Below are 16,974 nucleotides of genomic sequence, written 5' to 3' on the forward strand. Positions count from 1 at the left end.
TCTCTCTCTTGAGGTATGCAGGGCGGCAGGGAGGGTTGTTTGCTGGAGGTGGGGAAGAGAAACAAGGAGGAGACAGATGTTGGGAAGCATTGTGTTCCCTAAAACTTCAAGTGAAGTGCTCTATTATCTGGGTGGGAAGGAAGGTGGCTGTGAGATGACTGTGTGTGTTAGACTCAGGTCTCTCTGCTGTCAGCATTTGTGGAATGGACTCTTGCTTTGTGGGTCCCAACTTGATGGCCGTTTTCTCTGCTTGCTTCCTTGCCTCCATGCAGGCGGGAAAGGCCAGAAGGAAAGTTCTTCTTGAAGATAAAGTGGATAAATGGATTGAGCTAGAAATGATCATAATGAGTGAGTTAACCCAGAAACAGAAAGACTCAAATGGTATATACTCACTTATATCTGCATATTAGCCCAACGGGCATGTCCCACGAAAGCCATCTCAATGGTTATCCCATCCCTTGTATCCTCCCATTCTTCCTTCCCTCCCATTTTCCCCTTATTCCCCTCCCCTATGACTGTTCCTGAGGGGGATTACCTCCCCCTGTATATGCTCATAGGGTATCAAGTCTCTTCTTGGTAACCTGCTGTCCTTCCTCTGAGTGCCACCAGGTCTCCCCCTCCAGGGGACATGGTCAAAGGGGAGGCACCAGAGTATGTGAGAAAGTCATATCCCACTCTCCACTCTACTGTGGAGAATGTTCTGACCATTGACTAGATCTGGGTAGGGGTTTGTTTACTGCCTGTATTGTCCTTGGCTGGTGCCTTAGTTTGAGCGGGACCCCTGTGCCCAAATCTGCCTATCATAATGTTCTACTTGTAGGCTTCTAGGACCCTCTGGATCCTTCTACTTTGCCATTCTCCCATGCTTCTCTCATCTAGAGTCCCACTAGAATGTCCTCCCCTCTGTCTCAGTTTCCTGGTAAGTGAAGGCTTTCGTGGGACATGCCCCTTGGGCTAATATACACTATGGAATACTATTCAGCTATTAAAAACAAGGAATTCCCGAAATTTGTGAATAAATGGATTGAGCTAGAAATGATCATAATGAGTGAGTTAACCCAGAAGCAGAAAGACTCAAATGGTATATACAGTTCCTTTAACAACAATGGAACTCCCTGTTTTCACAGGCACAAAGAAAGAAAGGAAGGAAGGAAGGCAGGCAGGCGGGAAGGAAGGAAGGAAGGAAGTCAGAGCAAATTCCTGTGTAAAACTGCAACTCATTAAAAGCAAAACACAAAACACAAAGCATTTGTGGAATGGTACCATTTTCCCCAACCATTCCCACAGCGACCTCCAATTTCTAGTCAGACATTCAGTCCTTTGGATACATCTCTGTCAGTGTCATTCAAAATACGTACTATGACTGGAGCCAGATAAACAGGTTTACAAATTAGAGAAAATGTCTTGGAGTCCCCATGGCAATCTGCTTTATCTGCATTATCGCCAGGGGTTTGTGAAGAATGCAAATTTGTCTCTGAAAATTAGTTTGTCCCTAGGCCAGTACCCTTTAATGTGGTTTAAGATCCTAGAATGAGAGCTCAGGCTTGAGACCCCTTGGCTAAGTTTAGAAGCCATGGAAAAGTCGCTTTTTTTTCTCTAAAAGGTTTTGACATTGGTATCGCGTTTGTCTTCAAATCCTAGGAGTGCTCCTGCCCTGAACTTCTGTCTAGGCTTTTTCTAGACTCCTTTACCTACTGGGAAGGCTTGTTGCTATCTCTGTGGCAAGGCAGGGCCTCTCCTGGCACGCAAACCTGCTGGGTGAACCCGCCCCTCTGGGGCGTGTCAGTACCATTTCCTGGAGCAATCTCCCAGGGTGGCTCCACATTTCATTTCAAATACTTTGCTGTCTACTCTGCAGCTGCCAGACCTGCTCCTGCTGCTGCTCAGGTAACTCATCTTTTACTGGCACCACCAGGGATAAAAGGTGGTTGATAAAGGCCTCCTTTGCGTGTCCCTGCTTGCCTGCCTGCCTGCCACATTATCATCTTTTTATGTCTATTCCTTAGGGAGAGCTCCTGGGGAAACCCTTTCTGACCACTGAGAAGATGAGCTCAAGCTACTGGAGTGAGACCAGCAGCAGTAGCTGTGGGACCCAGCAGCCCACTGAGGTCCTGCAGTGCCAGCCTCAGCATTACCACTGTTACCAGCAGTCAAGTCAAGCCCAGCAACCTCCAGAAAAAAATGTAGTGTATGAACGAGTGAGAACCTACAGTGGGCCTATGAACAAAGTGGTGCAGGCCTTGGACCCCCTCGGCTCACGGGAAGTGCTCTCCCAACTCAAACCTGCCTCCTCCTACCAAAATTTGGTTTGGAGCGACCATTCTCAGGTAATAAAAGACAGCTATTCCAGATTATCAGGAAAAGGAAAACAATTCTTGAATCTCACTTCTCTTCTTTTCTGCTTCATTTGCTGTAACCTACAGGATAGCTCTTGGTGGATTGCAGTTATGTATGTATTGGACAGTCTCCCAAGTTCTGTCTCTTAGCTATTTTTTTTCTTTTTTCATTTACAGGTGCCTGTGGTTGGTTGGTTGGTTGCCATTCCTATGATTTACACAACCTAACCAGAGCATAGGAACACACATTTTAAAAATTGAAATTGATAGAAAAAAACATGTTCTAAGTGGCAAAGCATTTTGCCTTTAAGGGCAAAAGCAGTCATCAACTTGAATGCAATAGGTTTATTTTTAGAACAGTTCCCAACAGAGTCACTTTATATCAGGAGCAAACAGGTGTTTTGTGCTAAATAGAATGATGTAGAGACAATAGCATATATGGAGTGACGTGTAGTTATTTATGTACAGGTAATAGTATCTTGATCCTAGATAAATGACAGGTGCACATGTCTTAGAATTTTCTTATGTGTCAAAATGACACATACTAGCTGTATAATTTATGGAATGTTAGGAGAAGTCAGGTTAAAGGATTTGAAAAGCGAAAAAAAAGGCAAGCAAGTATTGTATGAAAGCAACAAAAGATGGATCTCTAAGACACTCTTGAAAATGAAATAAATTGTTTCTAAGGGTTTTTGTTACCATACATACCTGTGCTAATAGTCTTGCAAATACATGAAAAATAACGTGGAGAGAGGATATAAAATGACAGCTTAATGTCTGCTTTGATTCTCTAACTCTCTTTATATTAAATGCACATACCTTTAAGCTTTCTGTGAGCTTCTATCCAAACTGAAATTGTATTTTCAAGATATTTATACTGTGAAGACCTCATAAATGAATGACTGGGGTCTTATCCTGTCTTACATTATTATATCAATTGGAAATAGTAAGGTTCTTTTTCCACAGCCCATACTTCAAGTAGAATATGAAGCAGCAGTCTTAAAGTGTACAGTGAAACTTTAAAAAAATTATTTCCTCAAAGATACATATGGTTTCTAAACTATTGGGACAATCATTTTAGTATTATTTTATTTAACACTTAGTTTTAATTCAGGGAAAATACAAAACAAATCTCAGATTTAATAACAGCAATTTTCTTTTTTTACTCTTTTCCTTTTATTGAAAGTAGGTTTTTTTCATAGAATATATTCTGTTTAGTGCCTTCCCATAACTTCTTTAAGATCTTCACCACTTCCTCTCTCACCTCACCCACACCCTTTCTGTCTATAGCTTTGAAAAACCTTCATGTGTATTGAGTTCAAGGAATAGAAAACTATGAGGGTTAAAAAAAAACAAGTTATATAAGTGAGCATAGTGATGCAAATTTACATTCCAATATTCAACATTAGCATGTTAATGAACAACAAAGCTGATATCATCTTAGATCCTTAATACCTCCAAAACAATGGTTAAAAACAATTACTATTATCTTAAGAATGTTGAAATCATCATACTTTTAAGTTATTTCAAGGCACAGCTTTTTTTTCATGTGGATATGCTAGTAAAAGAATGATAGATACACACTTCGGAGCAAATGAAAAATGAACAAATATTGAGTATAGGACACTTTTGAGAATTGTGTTTTATTATTCTTTGGTTTAACTTTCCTTCCTAATAATAATAATGTCAAGGTCAAACTAATATAGTTAAGCTTTTTATAAAACTTTTCTTCTTTTATATGGAATTTGCCAAATTGATCCCTCTAAGCCTCTTTGCATCCTGAAACTTAGTTCCTTGTAGAAAAAGACAAAAACATATATGCCCATATGGGCTGAAAGTGTGGCCTTAGTAGCTAAGATAAGAAATAGGAATGGAATTCATTGTGAAGTCTGGAGTTGTTTATGACTAGAGAGAAATAAAAATAATGAATGAGGGAACATGAAGGAGATGAGATTCAAGCTGTGGGATAAAGGGGAAGAAGAAGAAACCTTATTCCCTTGTTAGAAAAGAGAAACTTTGGCTATAAATTTTCAAATAGACTTGGATATGAATTCCACTAAAAGGGGCTACAACAAAACAGCTTTTTAAGATTAGAAACTTCAGTGACAATGAATAAAAGCCCTTCTATTTAGTTTTCCTTCCTTCCTGTTTGTTGTGGATGATGTTGTACATTATGTAAAATAGTCGTCGGTTTTAAATAGACCTGAAATTACCTTCATGCTGACAAAATGGCTTATTACATACCATCCAGGCACAAGGCAGTAGATATTACTCAAAACTCCCATTACAGTTAAAAAAATCTATCTCTAATATGCTATATTTTAGGTAAGTTGATACGTGGCAGTTATGCGTATATAAGAGTTTACTATAGGGGAAGCCTATAGTAATGAAGAATTATCATTCAATTTTTGATCATGATGAATTCAACTAAACTTTTACGTTGTTTTGATGAATGTGCGATATTTAGAGAACTCAGATTTTTAAATCAGTTTTGTCAGTAATAAACTATTTTCCCTTTGAGAAACAATTCATGCAACTCTGCTTTCTTTCCAAAATCTTAATCTTAATTTTAGACTTAACTAAATGCCATTTATGATTATTTAGCATTTTCTATCTCTGGCATTTTAGAATATGTTTTCTACTACTCTGCTCTTGTGTAGTAAAATTATGTTTACAGATATAAACATATTTATATTTCTATATATATGAGACATAATGTTTCTTTCATTTTTTATCTATAATTGATAAGATATATTTATGGTTTTCTTGGTTATTATTTTGTCTGATTAATAGAGTGTTTCTCAAATAAAATTATAGTAGCTACCACTTGCTAGTAAGTTATCTGAGTTAATAGTAAAATTTAAATAATGAGGTTTACCCACAGGAACAAGTATAATCATACAAAGCCAGAAACACTTTTAAGCTCAATGTGGTTTTACAAATAAATGAATAATGTTCCAGGAGCTACTTAAAACTAAAGAAAACAATAACAACAAAACTCTTTAGAATTCAATCCTTAACACTTAAATATTAAACCACCATAATTAACTCAAAATGGCATAGTGCTGTAAATGAACAACACTGGTGTGAATTATTCATTGGACTTATATTTTTTCCTTTGGCTAATTTAAGTATTCATGAAGGTCAAGATATTTTCCATGAATACTGAGAAACTGTTTTGAGAAAGAAAAATGGATCAAAATTAACTATGTTAAATTCCAGTCATTCAGTGAACAGATGCTTCTGAAATGCCTATTTTACAGGAAATGTTGTGATTGGGCTAAACACCATTTGCTTATCCAAAGAAAGTCCACTTGGAGGATAAACATGCAGAGTTTGGGCTGTCAGTGGCCCATATGCCTATCTACATTTAAAAAATTTAGTTTATATGTTGTCATGAGGCCTTTCTTAAACAAAATATTGGGTTTTGATATTAGGCTTGAAAAGTTTAACATTATTTTTTAATTTGAAAGCTTGTAACAAAAAATTTAACCTCAGAGTTTAGCCTAGGGTAAATGTGAATTTGTAAATGACCTTCCCTTGCCAAGAATTATTCACTTGGGGTAAAAATTTGTTTACAATGTATTTTCCTTTGTCTTTGGTTACAGAGACTATGAATGACTTCCTTTCTGTGCTAAGATTTCTATTTACTACCAGAAAATTGTTCCTGTTCTGTGTGAAGGGGTGTGTTGCTTTGAGAAATTGTTGTTCAAGGGTGTGGTCAGAAAAGAGAATGATTGTTCAGGGAAGTAGGTTGTTTGAATAACGAATGAGGTCATGGGATAAAGGGGCTGATGTTTTCAGAGTTGGTCATCCCCTTTGTGCTTACAATTAAATGAAGCTTTAGAAATTGTTAGTGCACCTAATTGCTGGGTGAAAATGTTCATGGCAATTGTCTCTTGTTAAGGCAGGTCTGATAAATTTCTGGGCCAGTTTTCAGGCAGCAGCACTCACAAGCTGTCCTTGTGATGTGGTGATGGGCATGGAGTGTAGCCAGTGGAAAAAGAGAAAAAAAAAAAAAAAACGTTTTGTCTGCTGTTCTTTCTTCATCACTGGGAGATTTGCCATGCTCTTAAGCTTCATTTAAAAGTTAAAGCCTTTCTAAATATATTTAAACTGACCTTTCACATCAGAAGCACTATCCCAGTAGAAGCTCTTCTTTACTGTTTGGAACATATTTCCTAGTAAAAGCTAAAGACGCAAATCATACACTGAAAAGAGAAGTATATATTTTATTACCTCTTCATGTAATAGTTTTCTTTTTTAAAAAAGAGAGAAAATAAGAATCAGGAGTAAGCATCTCAAGTGAAGTATTAGGGCTTGAAAGAAAGAAAGGAACTATTTTTCTTTTCTTTACCTGACAACAGAATCATAGATTTTTATTCTAATTTAAGGAAGTGTTTGTCTTATCTAAAAAAAAGGTGGTGGTAATTTACATGTCCTCTCTTTTATAAAACATTGAAAAACATCTCAACAATAACCTAAGGCAGGTGTTTGATGATGCTACTGATTTTGAAATGTTCTAACAAAAATGGTCTCCTCACTATTCAGGGACTTTATTCAAATGGTAGATTATCTTTGGAAATTTTATAAGGATAAATGTCAAGTAGTTTTAAATTATATTGTGCTTTCAGATTTTGTGCTTTTCTGTGGTGTGTGCGTGTGTGTTTCTAATGTTTTTTAATTTTTGGTTTGCTTTTATTTTTAATTATTGTTTTGCCTGTTTTTCTAAAGAGAGAGAGAGAGAAGGGGGGGGGGAGAAAGGCCTGGAATTGAGTAACTGGGGAGTTGGAGAAGATCTGGGAGTGGTTGGTAGAGGGGAAACTCATCAGAATATATTGTTTAAAAATTACTTTGAATTAAAAAGTACTATAAAAATAAAAAAAACTGCTTCTTTGAAATTACTGAACCTATAGATTTTCTGACTAAGTATTATTATTTTCAGTTATTCTTATAAGTGTTGGGACTAACAAGAGGATTCAAAGAACTCCCATGATCTTCTCTGGTAGACAATATGTATTAGTCTTTAAGGAAAGATTTAAAAGTCAAATTAAAAATCATGAAGATATTTCATGTTCATTGCAGCATTCTTCCAAGTATATAGTGAAAAAGTCCTCTGCTGTGCATATAATATTCTCTACTACCTAATTTATTTATTTCTTCTCTGTTGCTTGAATATCTTGAGTGTTTTGGCCAAAGCCACCAAGAGGTAAGTGAAAGCCAGTAAGAGATGCTCGAGGATGTTGTGATATTGCAGTCTAAACAACTGTTACATAGAAAATTCATACAAACCTGCTCTCTATGAAATGTCTTAGGCAGAGCTCTAAGTATTAAATGTTCAGGATTTAAATGCTCAGATACTAAATGTTCAGCTGAAATATAATAGAACAGAACTCTGAAACAATGCAGTTTAGATTTGAAGCTTGAATTTAATTCGTAGAACAGGAACTCATTAGCTGTATCTGTTATTTTCCTCATTTATAAAGTGGGATAACAATAATAAGGGACTCATAAGTTATTGTTGCAGCCACATGGGATTACATACAGTGGAAAACATATAGTACAGTGCCTGACACATAGGTAAGTGTTAAGTATTGTATAACCTTGAATAAGTCACTTGACTTGTTTTAACCTCTCATCACTTATTAGGAAAGAAAAATAAATAGATTTCTTCAGACTACAGTGATTACTGAATGAGGTAAATGAGAAGGTATCCACTAAATGAAGTACTATTTCATTTCCATTTTTACAGACCCAGTCCCTGAGGTGCAGAGATGTAATATAACCTTTGGAATTCCATGTGGCTAGTGTATACTAAAATTGGGATTTAAACCTAGCAGTTAGTTGCAGGTCTATACCTATGACCATTATGTAATATTCTTGGTATGTGAATTTGACTCATTTACATTATAAAACCTGTGCTAGGTGATTCATTATTGTATTTCGTCACTATTTTCTTTTGTATGTACCCATTGCAAACTACCTAAGATAATATAGGTGAACATAAATAAAAATATATAATGGACATGGTATAAATCTCTTCATTCAGGATGCTGAGGTAGGAGGACTACAGTCAGTGAATGAGTCCAGCCTTAACTACAAAATGAATTTAAAGACATCATAGACTTTCTAAGAAAATGTAGCATGAATAATACCTGTCTGAAATATGTTCTTTCTCAGAAGCAAAAAATTTTGTTGTTCAGAATTAATTTTAAAAATCTTTTTCCATTAATTTTACTGATTATTTATCAAAATAGATGATGATGCAAGAAATTAACTTTTGCTTATTTCAAAAGTTCAAATGCTCTGGGATAACTTTAATGGAAATACTGAAAGAATAGGACCCCCCCTTTACCTTCATGTAAATTTTTTTATCTAAATGACACAAGATATCATTGATGATGTAAAAAAAAAAACCTTTTAGGACCTCCCATCCTGCTTCTTTCAGTCTATCTCCCATTTGCTACATCTTTCTATCTTCTGTTCCAGATATCCATATGACTGCTTCCTAAACAAATTCAGTTTGCCACCTTTCTCCACTTCCAACTTTGTTATTTCCATTCCAGGTCCTGTAAATAATTCATCATGACTCAGATCCTACTTACACCTGCTCCAATGCACCTATAAAGTCATCTTTAAGTTTTTTTCTTATCCTGCATCTTTTCACCCACAACCACTCTAGATTTAGTCTACTTTTACAATTAATATTAGTTTGCATTAACTAGAGGGTGACATGCATATTACTGAGTAATATAATACCACTGTGGTCTTTATTCCATGCAGGGTTCACACCTCTTAAAGGTTGACACATTATTTCTAAAAATCAAGACTCAATGACAAATGCAAGTAAATGTTCTGGAAAATAGAATCTCTAAGCCTTTTCTTTCTTTTTATTCTACTTTTCTGCCCCCTTCCTTCCTCTCTTCCTGCCTTCTTCTTCCATACCTCTAGTATTTCTTCCTTTGCTACAATTATGGCTTTCCTAAATTCCTGAACATGGTTTTTATAAAGACACAGTTCTTAACTGGAACTATTTCAGAATGTCACTCTTGTCGACCTCTCTTTGAAATTAAACTAGAAGGGCACATATTGTTTTTTTTTTTTTAATGTGAACAGCACATAAAATAAACATAATAAACATAAGAAAGTTATTCAATGAGTCAATTAGTTTGTTTTCCAGGTCTTAGGTCTTATTAAGCATCTGAAATCAACTTGTTTGTATTTGGTTTGCAGTTTTGATGGATAAATATTTGTCACAATTGTTATGGCATATGATGTTAAAGGTCATCATATCAGTTCTCTGAGCTGTTGTTGCTTGAAGCTGTTAATTAGTTTTCTTTTAGATATATTTCATGTACTTGCCCTGATGGTAAAATTCTGGCAAAGTGAAGTTCTTTTGTTTATTAATTTTTACTCTATAATCTTCTAATGGTTTGATATACTAGTTATGTGCCCAAAGATTCTCTTGTAAAAACTATTATAACCCTTCAGTACTCATCTACACACCAAACTATATTTGAAAATTTCTAAAGGATGATTTTTGCTTCAAACAGAGCATTTACTTACCCATTTATCTTTTTACACAAACTTTAGCCTGGATTTATTGTGGCTTGATTATGAAATGGCATCCACAAGCTCATGTTTAAACATCTATTCCTGAGTTAATAACACCTGTTTTTGGAGAGTATAGAAGTGTTAAAGGAAATGTGGCCTGTGTAAAGGAATAAGGTCACTTTGGATAGTGACTTTGGCCACTACATCCTTCAGTGTATATTATCCCTGAACATATATATATATATGATCTCTCTCTCTCTCTCTCTCTCTCTCTCTCTCTCTCTCTCTCTCTCTCTCTCTCTCTCTTTCTCTCTCTCTGTTTCTTGATCTGAATGGTGTGATCAGCTTTGCTCCAGCACAAGCTCTTGTCACCTTTTCCTTTTTTAATACACAAGACTTTAGGCTTTCTGAAACCATGAGCCAAAATAAACAATTTATACTTTAGCCTGTTTTTGTTTTTGTACTTGATCAAGCTATACAAAAATGACTACATCAGATGTAGAAATTATTTTAAATATATTATCTTTATTTTAAATTCTTTGCAAACTCAATTACACCTTAATTTTTTCTAGAAAAAAAATTTCAGGTTTTCTATGAACACCTCATTTTATTTTTCTCCCCATTAAACTTTCAGTGACATTCAGTCTATAAATTTCTTTGTTTGACTTTCAGATCTACTTGTGAGCTGCTTCTTATGGACCTTATTTTGTTGAAACTCTATTCTACTGCCCTGTGCTACAGACCAAATATAAGACATTATTCTCTAAATAAGCCCTCAGTTTTTACACATCACACCAATCTACACATGACAAAACTGTAGCGAAATTTACTACCCTCCTCAAGTGTTTCCTTGTGATCCAATCTTTAAGTATCTAAAGTTAACTTTACTTCTTAACACTTAAAGTTCCTGTAGTAAACTCCTTATAACTCTTCACTTTTATTTGTAAATTTTTATCTCCTACCTGATTATAAGTTTGACAAGAACAGAGAATGTATTCTGTTAATCCTTATACCTCTATCTTACATAACAATTAATACCCATTACACATATAAAGAGTGCTGGAGATATAGCTCACTTGATAGAGTGCTTGCCTAGCATGCATGAATCCCTGTGTGTGATATCCAACACCCACATAAACTGCTCTGGTCCACACATCCATTTGAGAATCAGAAGTTAAAAATTATATTTGGCTTAATAGAAAGTTTAAGAACAGAGTTGCTATATGCAACTCTGATTCCTGAAAAAAAAAAGAAACAAAAATACAAATTAAAAAATCCAATATTCCAACAGCCCAAGATAACTTGTCCAAGTTAGCATAGCTATTTTAATAAATCACAAATCATTGAATTTAGAAACTTACTTTGGCTATTTCCATTATATCAATTTATCTGCTTTAGTTAATATTAATTTAATAATACAGATTCTCACTTTAAACATTTATATTTTTATTATGATAAGTTATTTGGTGACTATGATATCTTTATCACCCTAGAACAGCATAAAGATATATTAGAAGACAAAAAAGCATCCATTATGATTTTTAATTCCATTCCTCAAATAATCCTTGAATGCAGAACATAGCCTACATTTTACAGATTTCCTATATGTCTAGAGGAGAATAACAGCTTTCCAGCTTCTGATTTTCTTTCTTTTTCCATTGCACTGTGATACTGACAAGCACTGTCATTAGAGTAAATAACTGAGAAACTTGGGCCAGTTACACTTCAAGTGATTTAACTGAAAAAACATAGCTATTTTAACAGTTGAAAATGAACACTTTTCTGTGAATAGTGAATTCTCTACTGGAAACCAAAGTTTCTAGCTCTGGTATAGTATGTGCTAAGACGCAGAAAATTATCTTGAGTGATGTGGTGAAAATCTCTCAGAAAGCCAACTGATTTCAACCCACTCTGATTGTAAAATTTCCAATGCCATGTCTACTTCATAAAAAGTAAATGATGAAGATGACAAAGAGAAGGAGTAATACTGTTACAACTGTGTCAAAGCTAAAAATCATTACCCGGGGGCAGAACAGGACAAACAGATCTAGATTTTATACTGGACCTGTATAATTATGAACACTGATTTCACCAGACTTCTGTGTAAAGTAAGTTGACAACAAAATGATACTTATCATATCTGAACCACAAGAACAGATGACTCATTATTATAGTATGTATTTTATAAGAAAAAGTAGAATCATCCTGAAATATTAAAGGGATTAAGTGACATAAGTGGTAAGTAGAACTTTGGTGTTTTATTTGATTTAGAGCCCTGTGGTTGTTCTTTGCAAATGTATCATGCAGTGTAGATATATCCTTTGTTGAATTTATAGCAACTTAAATAATTTAATCAGGGTTGTCTCCTCATGCAATCACTTTTAGACAGATATAATATTTTCAAGAATACAAAAGTTGCCTTTCAATTAGGTATGAGGAAGCACACCTATAATTTCAGCATTCTGTAAATAAAGGCAGGGGAATTATGAAGTCAGCCTGGGCTACATACCACAATTCTACCACAGAAAACAATACCCAGGATATAGCTTAGTGGTAGTCCACTTGTTCTAGTATGCACAATGACTTCAATTTATTCTCTAAAAGCCAAAAATATAAATGCTACTTTTCACAAGAAATAATTTTAAAGAGGCAAAAAAATTTATTTAGTCTCCTCATATAACATCTAATCACAATTTACCTTATAATTTGTAAAACTGAAAATATAATCAAGCAAATTATGACTATGGCAAAATATAAAGTGATTATATGCACAATTTCTGGAGCTGTTGCTACTTTTGTTAAAATTATAGTACCTAATAATACCTGTATGAGCAGTGGAGCTGTGGCTCATCATTTAAGATCCTGTCTGCTCCTCTAGAGGGCCCGGTTTGAATAATACCTGAATGATTGTCATCTCTTAAATTAGGCTGCTTTGTCTAAAATTATTTATAAGTATAAAGGATTGTACCGGTACCTTCCTTATGAGGTTGTTTTAAGTATTGGATTTTAAACTCTATGAAAGATGTTTGATATAGAAACCTTTTATTAAAATTATTTTCTTTATTTATTCACTTTATGTCCCTATCATAACCTCCTCCTCACTCTCTTCCCAGTTCCACCTTCTCTCCTTCTTTCCCCTTCCCCTACTCCTCAGAAAAGGGAAGACCCCAACAACCCCCCCCCCAGCACATCAAGTCTCATCAAGACTGAGTGCATCTTCTTCTCCTGTGGCCTGGCAAGGCAGCCCTGCCAGGGGGAAGTGATCAAAAAGCAAGCAACAGAGTCATGTCAGAAACAGGCTTTGCTCTCCTTACTAGAGGTCCCACATAAATCCTAAGCTGCCCATCAGCTACATCTATGTAGGAGGTCTAGGTCCTGTCCATATGTGGTCCTTGGTTGGTGCTTCAGTCTCAGAAAGCCCCCCTGGGTCCTAGCTAATTGGTTCTGTTGGTCTTGTGGAGCTCCTATCTTCTCCAGGTCCTTCTATCCTTCCCCCCATGCCCACTTTTCCAAAGACTCCCTAAGCTTTGCCCAATGTTTGGCTGTGAGTCTCCACCTCTGTTTGAATCTGCTGCTCATTGGAGCCTCTCAGAGGACAATTCTGCTAGGCTCCTGTCTGCAAGCATAGCAGAGTATCATTAATGGTGTCAGGGGTTGGCTCTCTCCCATGAGGTGAGTCTTAGTTTGGACCAGGCATTGGTTGAACATTCCCTCAATCTCTTTATCCCTGCACTTCTTGTAGGCAGGGTAAATTTTAGGTTGAAAGTTTTGTGGATAGGTTGGTGTTCCCCTCCATCCACTAGGAGTCCTGTCTAATTAGAGGTATCTTCTTCAGTCTCCACGACCCCTGCTACTAGGAGTCTCAGCTAAGTCACCTCCATATTCTCCCAGAAGCTTACCCTGTCTTAGGTGTCCAGCTTGTCACTGAGATGCCCTCACCCACGTTTTCTGGTTTTTCTTCTCTCTTCAGTCCTGTCATTCATTGTCAGGCTGTGGTAGGAAGGCCTGGGTGCTGCTTGCTTCTGCATGAGAACAAATGGACCTCAAGATAAAAGGTCTTGCTTCTCACTCAGGGACAGCTTAAAGAACTCAGGGTGAGGTTCATGCACCAGGCGAAGTTCCAGGTCTCACAGCGGGAGGTGGAAATTGAGTTTTCCCTTTAGCATTACTGTAAGTTCTTTTAGAATGAGATTGCTGGTATCCAATGGCAGAGGAAAGTTGGGACTTCCACAGGCCTATGATGATACCAAAAGTGTTACAGCCCTTTGTCAAGCCACTATGCAAGTCATGACAGAGGATGCGGATGAAGGCAGATGGATGCCTGTAACCAGCTGGAAGGCAGGTCCTGTGAGATACAGGCTTGGTAGTGCTTTGCTGTTGATCAGCACCAAGCTTGTCAAGTTGAAGCGGCCTTCAGTGGCTATGGAGGCAGTTCTGCCATCACTGCCTTACCAGTGCTGTGACTCCAGCAGTGATTCTCCAAGGACGGGAGCCCTCCCTTCCCCAGTGTAAATGGAGTCTCAGACAGTCATGGTAGAGGAATGGGCACAATGAGAATTCACTTCGTGAATTAGAGACATTTATAGAACTTGGAGAGTTGAAGGTGTTTTGAGGGTGAGAATGTTGGATTTACCTGGACTAGGGTGCTAGGGACACTTGATTTACATGAAGTGGTATACTACCTAAATTACATGCAGTAGCATGGGGTCTTGTCACAAGAAGAACACAGTATTTAATTATCCTATGGGTGTGAGAAGAACTTCCAGGTACAATTAAAGGTCATTTGCTAATAGCCAAGATCTCTTTAGCATAGGGTGGGGTATTTCCAGGAATTCTCAGCAAGGTGCTTGCAGAACAGATTCTATGAGGAAAGGGTTGGGCCTGTATTCTTCCCTGAGGGCTATGTGATGCTCCTTAGGGAATCTCAGCATCCACAACTCAGGTGAAGAGAGAACCCCTTTGATAAAGGAAGCCCACCTTAATAGACTGTGCTCAGTTGGCTATCTGGAAATGCCAGACTTGAACCTTTCCAGTAGAGCCCCACACAGACCCTCTGTCCTCTCTCTGCAGCTCTCTTCAGGTCTGATCTTCACCCTCATTTCTCTCTGTGCTCCCTCTCCTACTAGCTCCCTCCCTTCAACTGCTTTTACTGTCTATTCTATTTCCCCTTCTGAATGAGATTTAAGTATCCTCCCTTAGACCCGCCTTGTTACTTAATGTCCTTAGGTCTGTAAATTGTAGTACATTTATCCTGTACTGTATGGCTAATATCCACTTATAAATGAGTATATGCCATGCATGTCTTTCTGGGTCTGGGTTACCTCACTAAGGATGATCTTTCCTAGTTCTATCCATTTGCCTTAAAACTGCATGATTACTTTGTTTTTGATAGTTGAATAGTATACCATTGTGTAAATGTACCACCGTTTCTTTATCCATTCTTGGATTGAGGGACATCTAGGCTGTTTCCAGATTCTATTATGAAAAAGGCTACTATGAAGATGTTTGAACAAATGTCCTTGTTGTATTGTGGAGCATCTTTTGGGTATATGCCCAGGAGTGATATAGCTGGATCTTGAGATAGCACTATTCCCAATTTTCTGAGAAAGCACCAGATTGATTTCAAAAGTGGTTGTACAAATTTGCACTCTCACCAGCAATGTAGGAGTGTTCCCCTTTCTCCATATCTTCATCAGCATGTGCTGTCACTTGAATTTTTTATCTTAACCATTCAGATAGGTGTAAGAAAGAATCTCAGAGTTAACATGAGTTAGCATAATCATTATTAGTAACATCACCATCATCAAAGAAAAAGAAGATTGACAAGTTTAAAGAATTTAAAATTGTTTTGTAAATGTGGAACCAATATGGAAAAATAAGTTATAATGCTCTCCTTTTGTTTATAGAATGTCAGAAATAGAACAGAAATTAAGGATTGTCTAAACTATACTTACATACACCTACACGTAGTTTCTCACGTGAGGAAACTGAAGTTCATGGAAAACACATGAGTTACCCAATATCACAAACTGGCTAATACAATAATTAGGTTTTAACACAAGGAGCCTGACTCTAAGCCCAGGTACCTATCTACTGTACCGTGATAAGCAAAACACCCCATTTGTGCCATAAATTACTTATCAGGAATAAAAAGATGTGGTACAAAAGGCATATGAACCAAAAATATCATGGCTCATTAATTTAATGATTCCAATATAAAAGGTCTAAGTGATTTACGTATAGGTGATTTATACAACATTAAACTTACAAACTCTACTAAAAAAGAAATCCTTATTCTTGGAGTGACTTTAAAATTATAACATGCTCTTTGGTGATTCATTCACAAACATTTTTTCACTTCTTATAGAACAGGAAATGACTATCTGCAGGATTAATAAAGGGGATAAATATGATCTAAGTATATTATATGCCTGTGACTATTGTGATGAAACCACTTACTTTGTATAATTAGTATGCTAGTAAAATTTCTCACTAATCTTTTAAAAACACAAGAATTAAGTTCATGTAGAGCAAAAAACCCCCACTTTTTCTCCATTATCTTTTGGCCAGATCCATTAGCACATGCTTATATTTGGAATCATTTTTCTGAAATGAAGAAGATGTACTTATTTGCTTTACAGTCTGTAACCTTCTGCATTTATCTGAACAGTTTTTAGATTCTAGCAGTAAATCCAGGAGCCTATTCAGAGGCACCCAGAAAATATCTGAATCTGTATTGTTCAACTTGAAATAAAGGAAGGGTAAGATGGAAATGTAACAAGTTGAAGACAAAATGACAAAAAAGTGCCAGTCTCCAGAGGATTCTCCAGTTTGAGCAAATGTTTTTTAAAATGCATGTTACACTTACACTGTACTTTGACTTCTAATAAACATGTCAGTGTTTATGGGAAAATATCCTAGAAGCATATCAATCCATTATAAATTATAGGAAGGTGTGAAGACCTTGAGTAATACTATCAACTCTGTGCAATCTAAAGATGGGGCAGTTGCTCAGTGGTAAGTGATTTAGCAATGTATGAGGTCTTGACTTTTATCTCCAGTACCATGAAAAAAAATCCCTGTA

General features: G+C 36.4%; 1 protein-coding gene across 3 annotated transcripts in view; it reads left to right on the plus strand.

Moving 5' to 3' along the window:
- Positions 1-1,745: 1,745 nt before the first annotated feature.
- The window catches only part of POF1B (POF1B actin binding protein), a gene marked incomplete at its 3' end in the record, with an annotated part of 73,574 nt that continues 58,345 nt past the window's right edge, over positions 1,746-16,974 (plus strand). For all 3 annotated transcript variants that reach the window (XM_084788791.1, XM_084788793.1, XM_084788792.1), the window contains exons 1-2: positions 1,746-1,887; positions 2,007-2,327. In XM_084788791.1, coding sequence (XP_084644917.1) covers positions 2,046-2,327 — 282 coding nt within the window. In that variant the 5' untranslated portion in view covers positions 1,746-1,887; positions 2,007-2,045. The remainder of the gene's footprint in view (positions 1,888-2,006; positions 2,328-16,974) is intronic.

Source organism: Acomys minous (genome assembly GCF_964271855.1).
Source record: "Acomys minous genome assembly, chromosome: 7".
NCBI classification, from domain to species: domain Eukaryota; kingdom Metazoa; phylum Chordata; class Mammalia; order Rodentia; family Muridae; genus Acomys; species Acomys minous.